We start from the raw sequence: 14,494 nt of genomic DNA, 5'->3' as shown, positions 1-14,494 counted from the left end.
GTGATACGTGCAAAGTATTTAATGCTCTAGAATCTGAGCCATTTGCCATATACTGAATTCAATTTTCTTTAATTTTGTCAATGGTAAAATTTGATAAACCATGTAATTTATAGATCTGAATTAAGTAAATGGAATTTGTCTTTGTGACTATGTGTAGACCAGCATTCCTTAAACAAACTCCAAAGACTTTTCAGAATTTTGGCATCCAAACTATTGTTGCCTCATGCCATATGAAAGAAAGTTAAGTGCAGGCTGTTAAAAAAATGACTTCATTCTTGGATACCATATTTTTTCTATTCTCCATAGGTAGATGTAATTTTTTTCTATTATATTATTCCTGCCTCCTACAAGCACTGTCACAAATTTGAAAACCAAGTGTACTTCCAGCAAAAGAGTGGGGTTATTACTGAGTTAGGAGTATTTTTTTTATTGTTACAACTTGCTGATGCTTTTTATAGCATTGTGCTTCCTTGAACATTTGAACTGACACTTTCTTTCCTGAAATACATTATTCTTGAGGAATTCCTTACTGTCCTATTATCATTACTCAGAAGTAGGTCATGGTTGGCTGGGTTTTTAAAAATGAAAACTGTAGCCAAGATAGCATTTTGTCACAGAATATAACCTCATTGCCCTGAATTGTCTGTGGTATCTATTGCAAAGGCCAAGGAAAAATCTTCTTTTCTGCTTTTACTTCTTTCTTTCCATGATATCTGGGAGGAGATGGGGAGACAATGGAATCACTACAGTGTCTCTTCCTAGCTGAGTCAGAATGGGATGACTGTTTCCAGTGGTGATACCCCATGACTTCACTTTAGTGGTGCCACAGCCATCACTGGAGGAACAAAGTGAAAAAGTATACTGGTACATTGCTATTTTGGTAAAATAATCAGTGGCTCTGTCAAGACACTGTATGTGTGTTTGTAGGCAAATTTCTCTCAACTCAGGCCCTGCTCTTTTTAACATACAATCTTCCAGCCTTTTCTTTCCAACCTTCAAATTCCTTTTTATCTGGAGTGGAGTGAAACATCCATCTGTTCAAAATGCAGTATGATCTGGCACAGGAATATCCAACATTGAGTGGAAGAGTTCAAAAGGAGGTCTTCAGGGATAAAGCAAAGAAAACCCTGGTCCTTCCTGATTGTCAGGCAGAGATTTGGAAAATGCTCAGTTCATGCCTATTATTCCTGTTCCTCTGTTCAAAACTCCAGGATAACTTTTGATATGAAGCCTGGAGGGTTTAGCCTTTGTCTATCAGTGCTGGTGCAGAATTGTAATGGCAAGATGTATGTAGATTCCTGGGTTTTCTAGCTGCAGAGCTATGTGGAAGTGAACAATGAGCAAGTGGGAGTGACTTTCCAGAGAAAAATGGGAATTAGGCCAAATGGAAAAAACAAAAAAACAAACAAAACAATAAATTGGCCACTGTTATTCATGTTAACAAAAATGACTAACCTTACTTGTGTCTCTTGTCCATAGATCACCTCTCTTGTGACCCTGCAGCTGTTATCCATGGTTGGCCAGAATGACCAGCTCGATGGACCACGATACAAGTGCACTGTGTCTCTGGACTTCATCAGAGCTATTGCCCGGTGAGCCTGCTAAGAGTTCATTTACTGGTACATGTGCTGACTTGAAAGAGACTTCAAACCAGGTATTTGCTCAGTCTATAGCTCTTTGCAGACCAGAATAGAAAACCTCAGGATGTTTTCTAAGAATGACTGAATAAGTCGTGTTATTTATGAGAAATGTTGTACCCAAGGTAAGTATAGTCCATTCCTGTTTTGAAAATGATTTATGTTACAGTGGCACTATGTGTTGCAGTAACATACTGTCTTTGTGCTTAGTAAAGGTCAGGGACTTCATGTGAAAATATTGCTCTGAAATGTCAGTCCATTTCATTACCAAAAAGCACATTATGGTATTTGAATCTGAAATTATGTTTGGTTCTTAACAGTGTTGTGCATATGATATTAAAACTACATAGGTTATAGAATTTCTTGCACATAGACTATCTTGTGTGATCTGTTATTGATATAAGCTAATTCAGTTAGTGGATGTAAGTACATCATCATTTTTGTTTATCCAGAGCCTTCAGTTGTGAAGTCTGAGAACAGTTTGAGATCCATCAGGAGAGATGGCAATAATTTGCAAACAGAAATACATGCAATACAAAGGCAGCAATCAGGCCTATGTCTCCTATTTTATCTGTTGCTGCCACCTTATTAGCAAGTCTTGGATAAACAGTCTATAACCAGAACAGAGCCCAGAAATGACATGTGTCAAAAGGGAGAAATGTTCTCACAGCCAGCTTTTCTCTGTAATGTGGAACTAAGGAGGAACCTGAGGCTTTGGGTGTATTCCATAACCTCAGTGCACATGTTACTCTCCTGAGCTATTAAATGCCCAGTAGCCTTGTCAGTAAATGCAACAGATACACTTATTTCAGTTGGACAGGCTGCAGAATGAAACTTTGTCTGGCTCAGGTCTGGCTGGACCACAGTGCCAGGACCTCCACAGCTTTGCAATGTCAGTTTGCTATTCCCAGCAGTAAAGCCACTTGGTGAGTGATGCCCTGAAAAAGCTCCCCCTGGAACCAAGCACAGCAGACCATCTGCTCAGCAGCATGGATCACTGTGTGTTCAGTTATACATTGGGATTTATCCTTGAATTGGGATACTTTGACAGCCCTTTCCTTGCAACTTTGACATCCTCAGAAGTTTCAATGATTATGTTAAAGTTGCTGCAAGGTATAGACAGGCAGAAAACCAAAACTTGTGCCATGCAGCTCATGCTTACTGGAGAAAGTGATTGTCAGAGACATTCACTTCAAACCTCAGTGCATGGTAGTGTTTTAGCTTGCTTTCCTTTAGGTCTGATGTGTGTGTATGTGTATATATGTATGTATATAAACTGACTTTTCCTACATGTTATGAGGAAGAGAGCAGTTCTTTTTTCTTCAAAAGTAGTTTGCAGGTCTTTATTTGCTGCTTAGGTAGGGCCATTTAAATTAGATAGATAGATAGATAGATAGATAGATAGATAGATAGATAGATAGATAGATAGATTTTAAAGTTGGCCTGTTCTCATTTTCTCCTGCTTCTCCCTTTTTTTTAAATCTTGTTTGTTCCTTTGTTACAATTTTTATTAAAATACACTTTTCCGACCACAGCATTTATTAAATCTTCTTAAGAGGATGACCCGTAAAAAGGCAAGGTTTCATGAACTCATTAGAAATGAGCTACTCTCTTCCCTGGGTGGGGCTACTAGCTCTATAGGATGAAGGCCTGACCCTCTGTGCTTTAAGAAATTTCATTTTCTATCTGTGCAATAGTTTTGATTGTATTTGTCACAGAGAAGGAACTACTTTGAAATCTCAGCCAAAATACATATCAAGTAAACAGCCCATACAGCCCATCTTCTGATTCTTCTTTCTCTGTTATTGCAATAGTACTAAAATAAGTTTACTAGTCACTAAAATCTTCAGATTTTAGTTACCATCTCAGCCTTTTTACTTCAGCATATTTCCTAATGGAAGGCTGAGGTGTGCAAAGAATGGGACAGAAAAGGATGATCCCTCCCCACCCCCATTCAAGCTGTTCCGATTGTCATTTCATTTTCTGTGTTTTTTAAGCAAAAGTGAAGTTTGCACTAAAAAAAAAAAAACAAACAAAAAGCCAAAAAAAACCACCTGTTTTTGGAAAAGAGTAAAACACTTGTGTCTCTTCCTGGTGGCTTTGAACATGGTAACTGCTGAAGTGCACAGTCTCTTTTATCATGGAACCTCACATCTGGCTTATTCTCAGTCTTATTCTGACTTATACTCAGTCTTTGTGGAAACATCTCTGTGCTTTGCCACATAGTAGTTAAACATTTAGCTGAAGGCAAAGTTAGATGTTTCTTTGTTAGAAATAATTTCTCTTTTAAGAATTTCAAACCTAAGTTCATAAATTTTCTGCAGCTGAAGTAGGGCTCTCGTAGTGTTTATTGAAATAATGGATCTTTTCAGAGAATCTGTAATAAACCCAGTTGTTATGACAGGACAATTCTGTTTCATTTAGTTGATAAGGTCAGCATTTGTTGGTGTGTATGATCTTGTTTCTGTGGAAAGCCTTATAATTAAAGCACTTGTTTTTGTGTGACACAATGTTGTCTAAGTCTAGCAGTGGCAGTTAATGCCTTTAAATTTGTCACTGACTCCAGTGACAATGTTGTGTAAGTCTAACAGTGGCAGTTAATGTCTTTAAATGTGTCACTGACTCCAACAGAGTATTTCCTGTTATGTATCTTGGAGATTTCTAAACTTTTTCTCTGTTCAAAATGATCTTATAAAAACTTTTTGAAAAGTGGGTTACAGGCTGATGCATGAACAGAGACTGTTAAATGATTGTAATCCAACAAATAAGAATTCAGCTAGCTAATCTCACTTAGTATTGTTAGCAGCTATTTTTGCATCATTGAATACTTTTTTTTAAAAAACCCTTTTAATTTTATACTTGTCATTTTATGCAGTAATTTGCATTATTTATTCAAACAGTAAACCCTAAAGTCTGAGTGTTAGATTGTATAGAATAATGAGTTTAGAGACAAAAAAAAATAATTATATGTTTTATTCTACTGCTGTTTCATTTTGCCTGCTATTAAAGTACAAAAGTGTACATTAAAATCTTCTATCCATTGATTGGCATTCTTGGATTTTTCAAATTTAGCTATGAACATGGGTCAACTACTGTCAAGACTGAAAGAACACAGGCTCCAAATGAGTACAGATGAAGGAGTACATGCTAAAACAGGTGGTTTAGGAGATGAACAAAACATTCAATAGGATAAAAGGTTGTTGCTTTGCATCACCAACTGGAACATCAAGTTTGCCATACGAAAATATGATCTTATTAATGTATTTTTTGTTTCATTATTGAAGTTAGAGTCTTCTTTTCTTTACTAGGAAGTTGCTATATTTCTTTTCTAGAATTTTACAAAGTTGAAATAATCAGAAGAGGGGTATTGTAAATAATGAGAGAAATTAAAAATTCATTTATCTTCACTTACGTTTCTTTTGGGGAATTGCTTGATTTTGATTGTGCAGAATGTCCTGCATGTGCTGTCTCCACACAGGTTAAAGTCTTAGCACTGTTAAGATGATTGCTCTAATATACTGTGTTTTTGTTTATAGGACCGTGAACTTCGACATAATAAAGTACTTGTACGATTTCTTGTGAAAACAAGCTTCACAGCCATATGGACACTGTGACAATGACTAAGGCAAGCTGTGTTCATCTCTCTACTTAGCTGGCCAAAAAGAAGAGTATTTTGGCTCTTTTGGATTTGTCCAAACAGGTGCTGGCCCAGCATGGAACCTGATGAAAATACTCTGATTGGTCTGGGTGGATCTGAGCAGAGGACTATTTACCAGGGACCCTGGAGTATTTGGAAGCAATGTGTTAATTATAAACAGCAGGGTTTGAGCACAATCTGTTCTAGTCTTAATGATGTTATCTTAACACTGAAATTGCCTGAAACCCATTTACTTAGGACTGCATTTTGCTCTATGAACTCTCCCCAGTGCTTTGAACATGGCAGCAGCCGTTGTTTGTATGCCCAGTCTTTTCACTTCCTCTCCACAGGAATCTTTGCAATTGCCTGCCAAAGCAGCTTTTCCTGAGGCCACCATTTTAGGAGAGTGGAGTAGCAAAGTATAATAAACATAAGAACATATTTAAAAATCAAGCTGGTACAAATTCTTCTTTCTCTTCAGCATTATGTAGGCAGACTGTTACCCTGTCATATGGAGATCACGATGGTAGGAAACTCCCAGTTAATCACCGTATTGTCTTTTTCAGACCATTCATAAATGTTGACAATGAATGTATTTTTATGAAGCTCTGTTTTAAAAAAATAATTGATTCTTAAAACTTCTATCCCTATGTCAAACTTGAAATGTTTTACTTTTGCTTCAAAATTCTATAGTCCTTTCATGCTCACCCAGTTACAGGAAGTGTTAATTATAGTGACATGTGGAATGAACCTACTTTTAACATACACACCACATAATGGCTTTTGTAACAGCCTCTGTCCTGTAGAGGAGGATGGCACAGCTGCCTTTTCATCAGGAAGGGAGAAATTCAACAGGTGATAGAGTCTTTGTGCAGCAATTCCCCAAAAGTGGTGGAATAGTGAGTAGCTAAAGTTTTATGTTACAATACATGATGGATACACTACAATTGCAGCTTACTCGTAGAAGGTACACAATTTATGGAGCATGAAAATCCCCTAGTCCAGTTGGAGGTAATTGTCTTCATGAATCTGAAGATTTCAGTAGTCCTCTTGAAAACTCCAGCTCCCACAGCCTGTTACTCTTGATGTTTTACTTTGCACGCGTAAAACTCACAAAGGTGAGTGCTCACCTTTGACAGTTTGACATGGCCATGCCAGGTTCTAATTTGAACATTATGGGCTTTTTTCAGGGAAAAATCATGAGTCTTCCCCCCTTGCTCCTGTATTAGAAATGGTCAAATACTCTGAACGTATATGTAGTCTTTATTGTTTTGGTTTTTTTTCTTTCTTTCTTAGTTTTTGTTTTCTTTTTTGTTGCTTTCTTTTTTTCCCCAATTGTGGATGCGTAGCCATGCTTCTGGATTGAGACCCAAGTGACAAAAGCATCCTTCTGGCCAAGCTCTGGCTTCCTCCCTCAGGGGAGCGTGAAAGGGCAGCAATGACTCATCTCCGTGATCTGTTTCCCTTCCTACCGCTGAGCTGGATCCAGCCCTGCACCTGTCCATGAGGTGGCAACATTTGTCACACTTACTGAAGTGCTTGGATGGGAATTCATAGCCTGTTTCAAAAATGTTTACTGCCTGCTTTTGGTTTTGTTTATAAAAATGTCCATAAAGTGAACTTTGGGCTTTACAGTGCCTTTCTATTTTAGAGCTAGTGCTGGGCTGAGCTTGGCTTCTGTGGATCGCCTGTATGACTGCCTAGGGCTGCAGTTTGTACTGGAAAGAAGTTTTGAGGTATTCATTTGTCAGCTAGTCCATGTAAAACAGTAGCAATAGATCATAGGGATTTGTTTATGTGATCTGGATTAGAATTTGATATATGAAACATGATGGGACAGATACTGATTTGTTAAGTGCTACAAAACTTGAGTCACAAAATTTCATTTTCAGTAATTCCAGTCATTTCCACCAAATAGACCAGACCCTCAAAGCTCTTCAGCTCCAAATTTGAAGCACAAATTAGACATAAAATAAAGGTCTTAGAAATTAAGCAGTGAGAAAACTTGGTGCTGCTGATATTTTTTCAGTCTAATCTCTTCTATATATTAGTCTTATGGGCATTGGTGATTATTTTCAGTGTAAATCCAAAGGATACTAATTTTTGTGTAATGTAGTTAATTCAACTGAAATGAGGTTAACTAGAGAAGGAGTAGTAACTGAGGATTCATTAGACAGAACCACTCTCCTTACTTTGAAGGCACTTTTTTGACCTTTGTGAAAGACTCCTATCAGTGAAATAAAATTTAAAGCTGAATCAGCAGAGTATGTGAATGAACAAGGTGACTGAAGTGCAAATGATTGATGTAGGCTATAACTAGGCTGATGATGAATAGTAGGATTTATTCTGACAAACTAGAAATATTTCTATATAGCCATGTCAATGAGTTTATAAATTACTGCTGAGTTTCTTACTAGATACCTTAGCAATATTCTGTTCTGAGACCCCATTTTCATGCATGAGGCCTCTTTTAGCCTCCTCTGGGCCAGGATTTTACCTCTTCTACAGGTGGTTTTGATTAAGAACTGTGCAAACAATATAGAGCAAGATAGGTGCTGAAGGTTTTCTGATTAGTTAAACTTAGTGCTGCAGTATGTATTTTAAAATAGCAAATTATTTTTGTAATTCCTCAGTCACAAAGCATTAGAATACTGAAAAAAATTACAGACTTACAGTGCTTTTTTCCAGTGGCTGAACCAAATATTAACAGGAGGTGGGACTTGTTCTTACAAGGATAAAGTAATGGAAAAAGAAATGCAGCTGTCATCAGTTGTGGAGAGATTAGTACCCTTGAATAGCTCTGGCTTCATCAACAGCTGCATTTTCATGCACATAACATGGAGATTTTATTTGTTAAGAAGGCTTGCAAGGCTGCATCAACATGTAATGAGTTGATTCATTTTCTTTGGACAGTGATTTGCTTTACTTGGGTTATTCCAGAACCTGCTGTTTCTACTGTAACAATTCCTGAAGGTATTGACTCTTCTGGGGTGAGCTAAAGAAATACATTGTTTATTTCAGTACCTTATGAGTTCTGATGCTTCTATACACCATGTAAAACCATATTCATTCTTGCCATTGGTGAAATTTTTCCAGTATCCACTAAATACCATTTTGACAAGGCCCATCAGGCACTATGTTCTCTTCTGACAACTGGAACATCCAGCAATGTCAGGAGAATGGGGTGAAGGACAGGATTTCCAGCAGGAATACAGGAGATATTACATGTCTGTGACCTGTGGGCAAAATGTACCCAGTTAAGTATCTCAGGATTAGGGTGTTCCCTCTGCACTTGTACTGGCAGAGATGGCAGGGAACAGTGAGAAATGGCAGGTTCTCGAGGGCTGCCTGGAGGTTGGTGTACTGTGTGTTCTGCTGTCCTGGGGTGACGTTACGATGCTTGTATATCCCCATTCATCTGTTCTGTGCCTTTAAGACCGGCTCTGAAGTGGAAGTTTTGTTTGGGTTTCTCTTATCAGGGACACAGAGACAAGCGGTACATAAGGCTGTTTTTTCACTTCCAGCTTCAGCTTGCTGCTTTTGCTTGCTCTCTTTTTCTGCTCTTGCTTCTGCTCTGCTTTCTGCCTCTGCTTATTAGCTAGTTTAGCTAAACAGTCCACATTGCTTCCTGGACTGTTTCTCCTCTCCTGTTCCTGTGACCATCTCGAACCTGCTCCGGACCGGGACCCGGGAACACCGAAGGGTCGGCTGCAGCAGCTGGCCCAGCGCCGGAGGGACTGAGAACAGAGCAACCACCCCCGAGAGAGACTTTCTGATTTTGTCATCTTTCTCAGAGCGGTGTCATCGGGTATTGTTCATTTTGTGTGCTGGGGGGTGCGGGGCCAGTCAAATAAACAGGTTCTTTCCACCTCTCTCCGAGGAATTTTTTCCCGAACCGGTTGGGGGGAGGGGCCGTGTGGGTTTCGCTTTCTGGAGGGGCCCTCCTTTGCAGATTCTTTAACAAATTTGCCCAGTCCAGAAAGTTGAGGAACAGAAGATGTTCTCCATCCAGAAGTAAATCCTTTCAGAGGTGAATAACTTCTCCAGTTTTCTCAGTGACAGAATGGCATAACTTACAAAAGAGCTTCATCATTGCTGGTAAATATGCATTGGGATAAAGATACAGCTTGTTTAGCAAGTCTAATCATAGATAATACAACATTTTTATGTGTTTGTAGATATTGGAATGGCTCCACTAGAAAATTGAATGGGAGATTAATAGCAAAACCCTGTGTTTTTTATCTCAGCCTCATTTGAGATCTTTTGCTGTGAACAGGCTGATTCAAATGAACTGTACAACGCTCAGATAAGGATAACTTTTTGATTCTTTATTTTTGTGCATGTTTATTAAAAACATTTAAATAAAAAATCTGAAAACAATACAGGAATTGTTTGTGTATGCCGGCAGAGTTGAAACTGCAGAAGTACAGTCCTTATAATGACCATATTCATGTTTTCATGAAAACTTATGTCTTTAAAAAGCCATAGCTCAATGGCAGATGCAAAACTAAAAACAGAAAAATACCATACTGCTTGTTATTGGACATGAGCAATATGTCAGCCATGTATTTAAACAGCCAAGTATCCACTCAGGTGTCTGATATCAAGGAGCTCAGAAGGATGATATGAAAGTAGGACCAACACTGGGCAGTCAAGCAGCCCCTGGATGGAGGTGTTTCCATGCTGTTGAACAAGTGAATGTCTGACTGTAAGCAGGGAGTCTTGGAGTGGGAACATGATGTCCAAAGTACATTGTCCAGTAGACTTAATATTTGAAATGTTGTAGTGTGTTGTACTTAGTACTTAAAGCCCCTTCTCCTCTGCCAGTGACCAATACCTCATTTTTCCAAAGCAGGAGAAATATCCCTAACTCTTCTTTCATTTGGTTCAAACTACATTTGGTAAGAAATCGTTTCTCCTGGTGTGTTGCAGTTGCCAAAAAGGATTTGCTGTACAGCTCTTCCAAGGGAGTTGCCACCAACAGGCAGCAAAGTACTAAAACAAAATACCCTCCTGTTTGGGTAGGCAGCTGGGCTCTTTTTCCAGGAGGGAAACAGGCTGGGCTTTCCTCTTGAGACGAACTTGTCCTTTTGACAGCTTTGATGTTCTGAAGTATCCAGAACTCTACCAGACTTCTGTATTCCTCTTTGTTTCTTCCTGTACCCTCCCACTGCAATTCTGTGATTTTGAAATGGTTTTTAGAGAGATCTGCACCAGAAGCACAGCGAGCTCCTGGGATTGACATCCCACAGGGGATGCTGCTGTGGGCTGTCTGTCCCCCTGTGGTGCAGGTGTGCATTGTTCAACTAACCTGTTGCCACATACTGCCTTCTGGCCTGCCAGGACCTGTTTGGGTATTTGGAGAGGCTTTGGATTTGGCTTCAGCAAGGTCCTTTTCCAAAACCTGGTGCACTGTGTTGAGCCATTAATGCTGTACTGGTGTTCATGTTTCATATTTGTTCAGTTTTGATTAAATACTGATGAAAAGCCCATGTCAGTCTCAGACTGATGGATTAAATGTGATTTTTCTTAAGCAGCGCACAGCAAAGGTGCAGCTTTGCCTAAATTCATTCAGCACATATGTTACATTTTCCTGACACATAGATTTTTCTACAGAACAGGATTTCTAATATGCAAATAGTTTCTTTTCTGTATTCAGTTTTTGTTCAGGGAAATATGTGCTGCACATTATTTCATGTACCTTCTTCAGATAGTTGAGTTCAGAGGCATAAAAGAAGCCTGGGAGGGCTGGAAAATTGAGCTTTGCTTGCAGGCTTTCCTGGAGCCTATTCATTGGTACTTCAGCAGCTGAGCACTTCTTGTGCTCACATAGGTAATGAGGGTTTTCACATAGGCACCTCCTAAATCCCAAGTCAGAGAATAGTTGTGAAGAGAGAATAGCCAAGAGTGGTATAAGTAACCTCTCATTAAAACAGCCTTGCCAGATGAGGGAGCATGTTTCTACAAAATCCAGCAAAAGAAGAGTGTACCTGAGAGATGGTGATGGAGAGCAAAGTTGTTTACCACTCTGTTGGCAAAAGCCTTGATTATATTCTCACTGTTTGCATAATTTCCCCTTTTTTTACTGTATTTATGATGGTGCTGTTTCTCCCTCTACCCTGTTTCCATCAGTACAATTCCAGCTGTGTTTTTTTCTTTCTCTGCCACTGCATCCAGTGCACTGAGAGTTCCCTCCTGGGCCAGCAGTTTGTGTGGGGAAGTGAGTGCCCTGCTCTGCAATGCCACCCTGGATGCCAGCCCTGGTGTTGCCATCCTAGAGCAACTCAACATCTCAGGCTTGGGATGGCAACAGCAGAGAGTGGTTGTTTTGTCTTGCAGGGTAGAGGAACTTCAGCAACATCCCTGAAAAAGAAAGACGTGATCTGAATAAGTAAAAACATCTACAAGGGAGGCAAATTATGTTATTCGCGTGCAATTACAGCAGTTCCTGAATTCCAGCTGCATGGCTGAATGAATACCCATCCCATTTTCTCACATTTACATTTTTATGCTGTTTTTGATTATTTCTTAAGGATGCAAATCATTAGGAAACAGCAAATAACTGGGAGGTCTGCTCAAACTTTCTGAGAACAGTGTCATGTTGAGATTTGGGGATTTCAGAGAAGATGAGAAGAACAGCCAAAGACAAGTACACGATTTCTCCAGTGATGTAAACAAACCTGTAGCTCCTGCCTCCCAGGGAGGGGAGCTTCTTCTCTGTCAGCACGGGCTCTTTCACTTGACTGAGCCTGGGGCTGGGGCATGTGCAGGAACCTTAAGTAACTTCTTCAGGGCTGCTCTTCACTTCAAGCAAGATAGAACATGTCTGGAGCTATCAGTAAAGAGATGTGTTCATGTATCCTGAGTGGGTTGCTTTTCAATGGCTTAGAATCCTTTACAAAAATCTTTTCTAATGTCAGGAGTGTGGGAGGGGTCTCTTTGGCTGATTATAGGAAAAGCAAATATGATGGTTGTGCAAATAGTCACAGTTACTTTCTGCAAAGTAATTTATCCTCAGCAATGCCTCTGTTCACCATCCACTGAAGAGACTGAAGCTGATCCCTCTGATCCATTTGGGATGTATTTGCAGAAATAAATAATCTCATTCCTAAAATATGGGGAAGCAGGGGATTAGACTGAAAATTCAAACTCCTCTATATGGGCTAGCTCTCATCCTACAGAAGTCAGAAGTCCTGATTTCAGAATGTTACATAAATATATGTCTGGTTTATATTTTCTTCAGATGGTACAGCTTCATGAATTTTTGGTGTTGAAGGCAATTAGATGTGTGACCAGGCACAGCTGTTTTCCATCGGTAGCTAAAGAATAGCTCGTCCATCAGGAGAGACAGCACTGCTTTGCATGTTCACAGCTGAAGAGATACAGAGATAGTGGAGGAGGTCAGGTGGTGCTGCTGTTTCCTTCTCAATTTCCCTTCCTGGGGAGGTGAGGATGGTGAAAGAGCACAGAAAGATCATGAATATCAAATGATACTCTCAGTAAGACATGGATCACCACAGGTTGCTGATGATCCAGGGTCTGTGACTATGGGCTGCCTTTGAGGCAGTTGGATTCTCTTAGGGGATGTCATCTTTGATGCTCCTCAAACTACTGAACCAGTCAGAGGAGAGAGAGAGAGGACACCTTTTCCTGCCTTTGTGCCAAGCTGCTGCTGTTGTGCTTTTCAGCTGAGAAGGATGCAAAGTTTGGGGCATCTGGGAACACGTGTTTGGACACAGAGATCTAGAATGGTTACATGGATCACTGTGGAACAGATCTAGTCCTCGTTCAGCTTGTTGAAATCACAGAAGAGAACCAGTCTCAACAGGGACTGGGCTAATCCTTTTTCCTGTTTGTGTCAAACAGTCCTTGCTCATTAAAAACTGGAATTTCTTTTTGCTTGAAACAAGTAAGTCAGCATGGGCTGCTTACCCAGTTCCAACTCTGACTGCTGAGAAAGTCATTATTTATTTTTTGTAGGTTAAGAAACATTATTTATGCTAACCTTTTTTTCTTTTGAATTCTTTTCTACAGATGCCTTCCAGAAATCTTTGGATGTTCGATGTGTTACTATAGATATATAGTAAAATTTTGACAGCTTTCCTATTGCTCAAAACCTGAGGTTCCCTACAGAGACCTTTTCTTCACTGTAGCCTTATTGCCAAGTTGTCAGAGCATTAATTAAACCAGAAGAATAAGGCATTGCATGTAATTTCCTATACTGGATGCCTTCATGTCAGGGACATATCTCCATGGTAAGAACCTGTATATAAACTAAAAATAAGCCTGGCAAGTTCATACAGGCTTTTAAGTGAGAAACATGGCAAAAGAAAATACAGAGTTTAAAACAAAGTATTTCTTGGAAAATGAAGACTGCTGAATACTGCAGTCATTAAGAACAAATGTGATAATTTTGTTTGGCTATTTGGAGTATTCCTATGCTACTTTTAATCTCCATATTTTAGGTATTTTTTGGCTCAAATCTAAAAAGTTTTCTTACTCTAAACCCCCCCTCATTTATTATAGGTAGAGTTACTGTTCCTTAGTGGGATTATGGATTCTCTGTACAAGCGCATAAAATTATGTATAGTAAAACTTTATTCCTTATAAACTGCTAATAATTTGCATACTTTTCATTTTGCTGCATGGATCAAAATGCCTTCATACACTATACATCACATCTCAATTTGACATGCATTTACTCTGCCATTTAGAAGTCAAAAATACAGCACACATGTTGATGTTTTTCCTGCAATATAATGAATAGATGCTCAAACTATAATTGCAATCCACTCTTTGCTAAACCTACAGGCAGAGCCAAAACACTACAGAAAAAGTATTTTTCATTTTTTTTCCTCATATTTTCAGGGATGTGTGTTTTTGTGACTCTTCAAAAAATAAATTTGATCATTTGCTGCCACACTGAAAGAAAAAAAAATTTCAAGAGCTGAAAGGAGAAAACTGTGCTTTAGGAATTACAAAATGAAGGGGCTAAAACTGTCTGGAGGATAAAACTGCTGTGTGTACACAGGGTCATCCCTTTCTTCTTGCCGTTCAGAGCAGTTCCTGGGCGGTTGCATACAGAGACTCTCCCTGAAGGGGAGCGCTGCAGCTGTTGGTACCTGGCTGTGCCACTGAGAATTGGGGCCAGCAGAGGGACATCCATCACTTACAGGCCTGGTTCTGGTTCTGGGCCTGGCCAGGAGCGCAGGAGTGAAAA

At 39.4% G+C, this 14,494-nt stretch overlaps 1 protein-coding gene across 3 annotated transcripts in view; it reads left to right on the top strand.

Annotated features, from left to right (window-relative positions):
- Positions 1-13,564, top strand: part of ORC5 (origin recognition complex subunit 5) — a 69,724-nt gene extending 56,160 nt beyond the window's left edge. The window contains exons 14-16 of one of the 3 annotated variants that reach the window (XM_074538847.1): positions 1,480-1,592; positions 5,174-5,262; positions 6,624-13,564. In XM_074538847.1, the coding sequence (XP_074394948.1) occupies positions 1,480-1,592; positions 5,174-5,219 (159 nt within the window). In that variant the 3' untranslated portion in view covers positions 5,220-5,262; positions 6,624-13,564. Of the gene's footprint in view, positions 1-1,479; positions 1,593-5,173 lie in introns of all 3 variants that reach the window. The other 2 variants (XM_074538849.1, XM_005482648.3) reach the window with 2 other exon arrangements.
- The last annotated feature ends 930 nt before the right edge of the window (positions 13,565-14,494 follow it).

This window comes from Zonotrichia albicollis, chromosome 4 (assembly GCF_047830755.1).
Source record: "Zonotrichia albicollis isolate bZonAlb1 chromosome 4, bZonAlb1.hap1, whole genome shotgun sequence".
Classification (NCBI taxonomy): domain Eukaryota; kingdom Metazoa; phylum Chordata; class Aves; order Passeriformes; family Passerellidae; genus Zonotrichia; species Zonotrichia albicollis.
The sequence above is the reverse complement of the archived record's forward strand: the minus strand, read 5'-3'. Positions and strand labels throughout refer to the sequence as shown.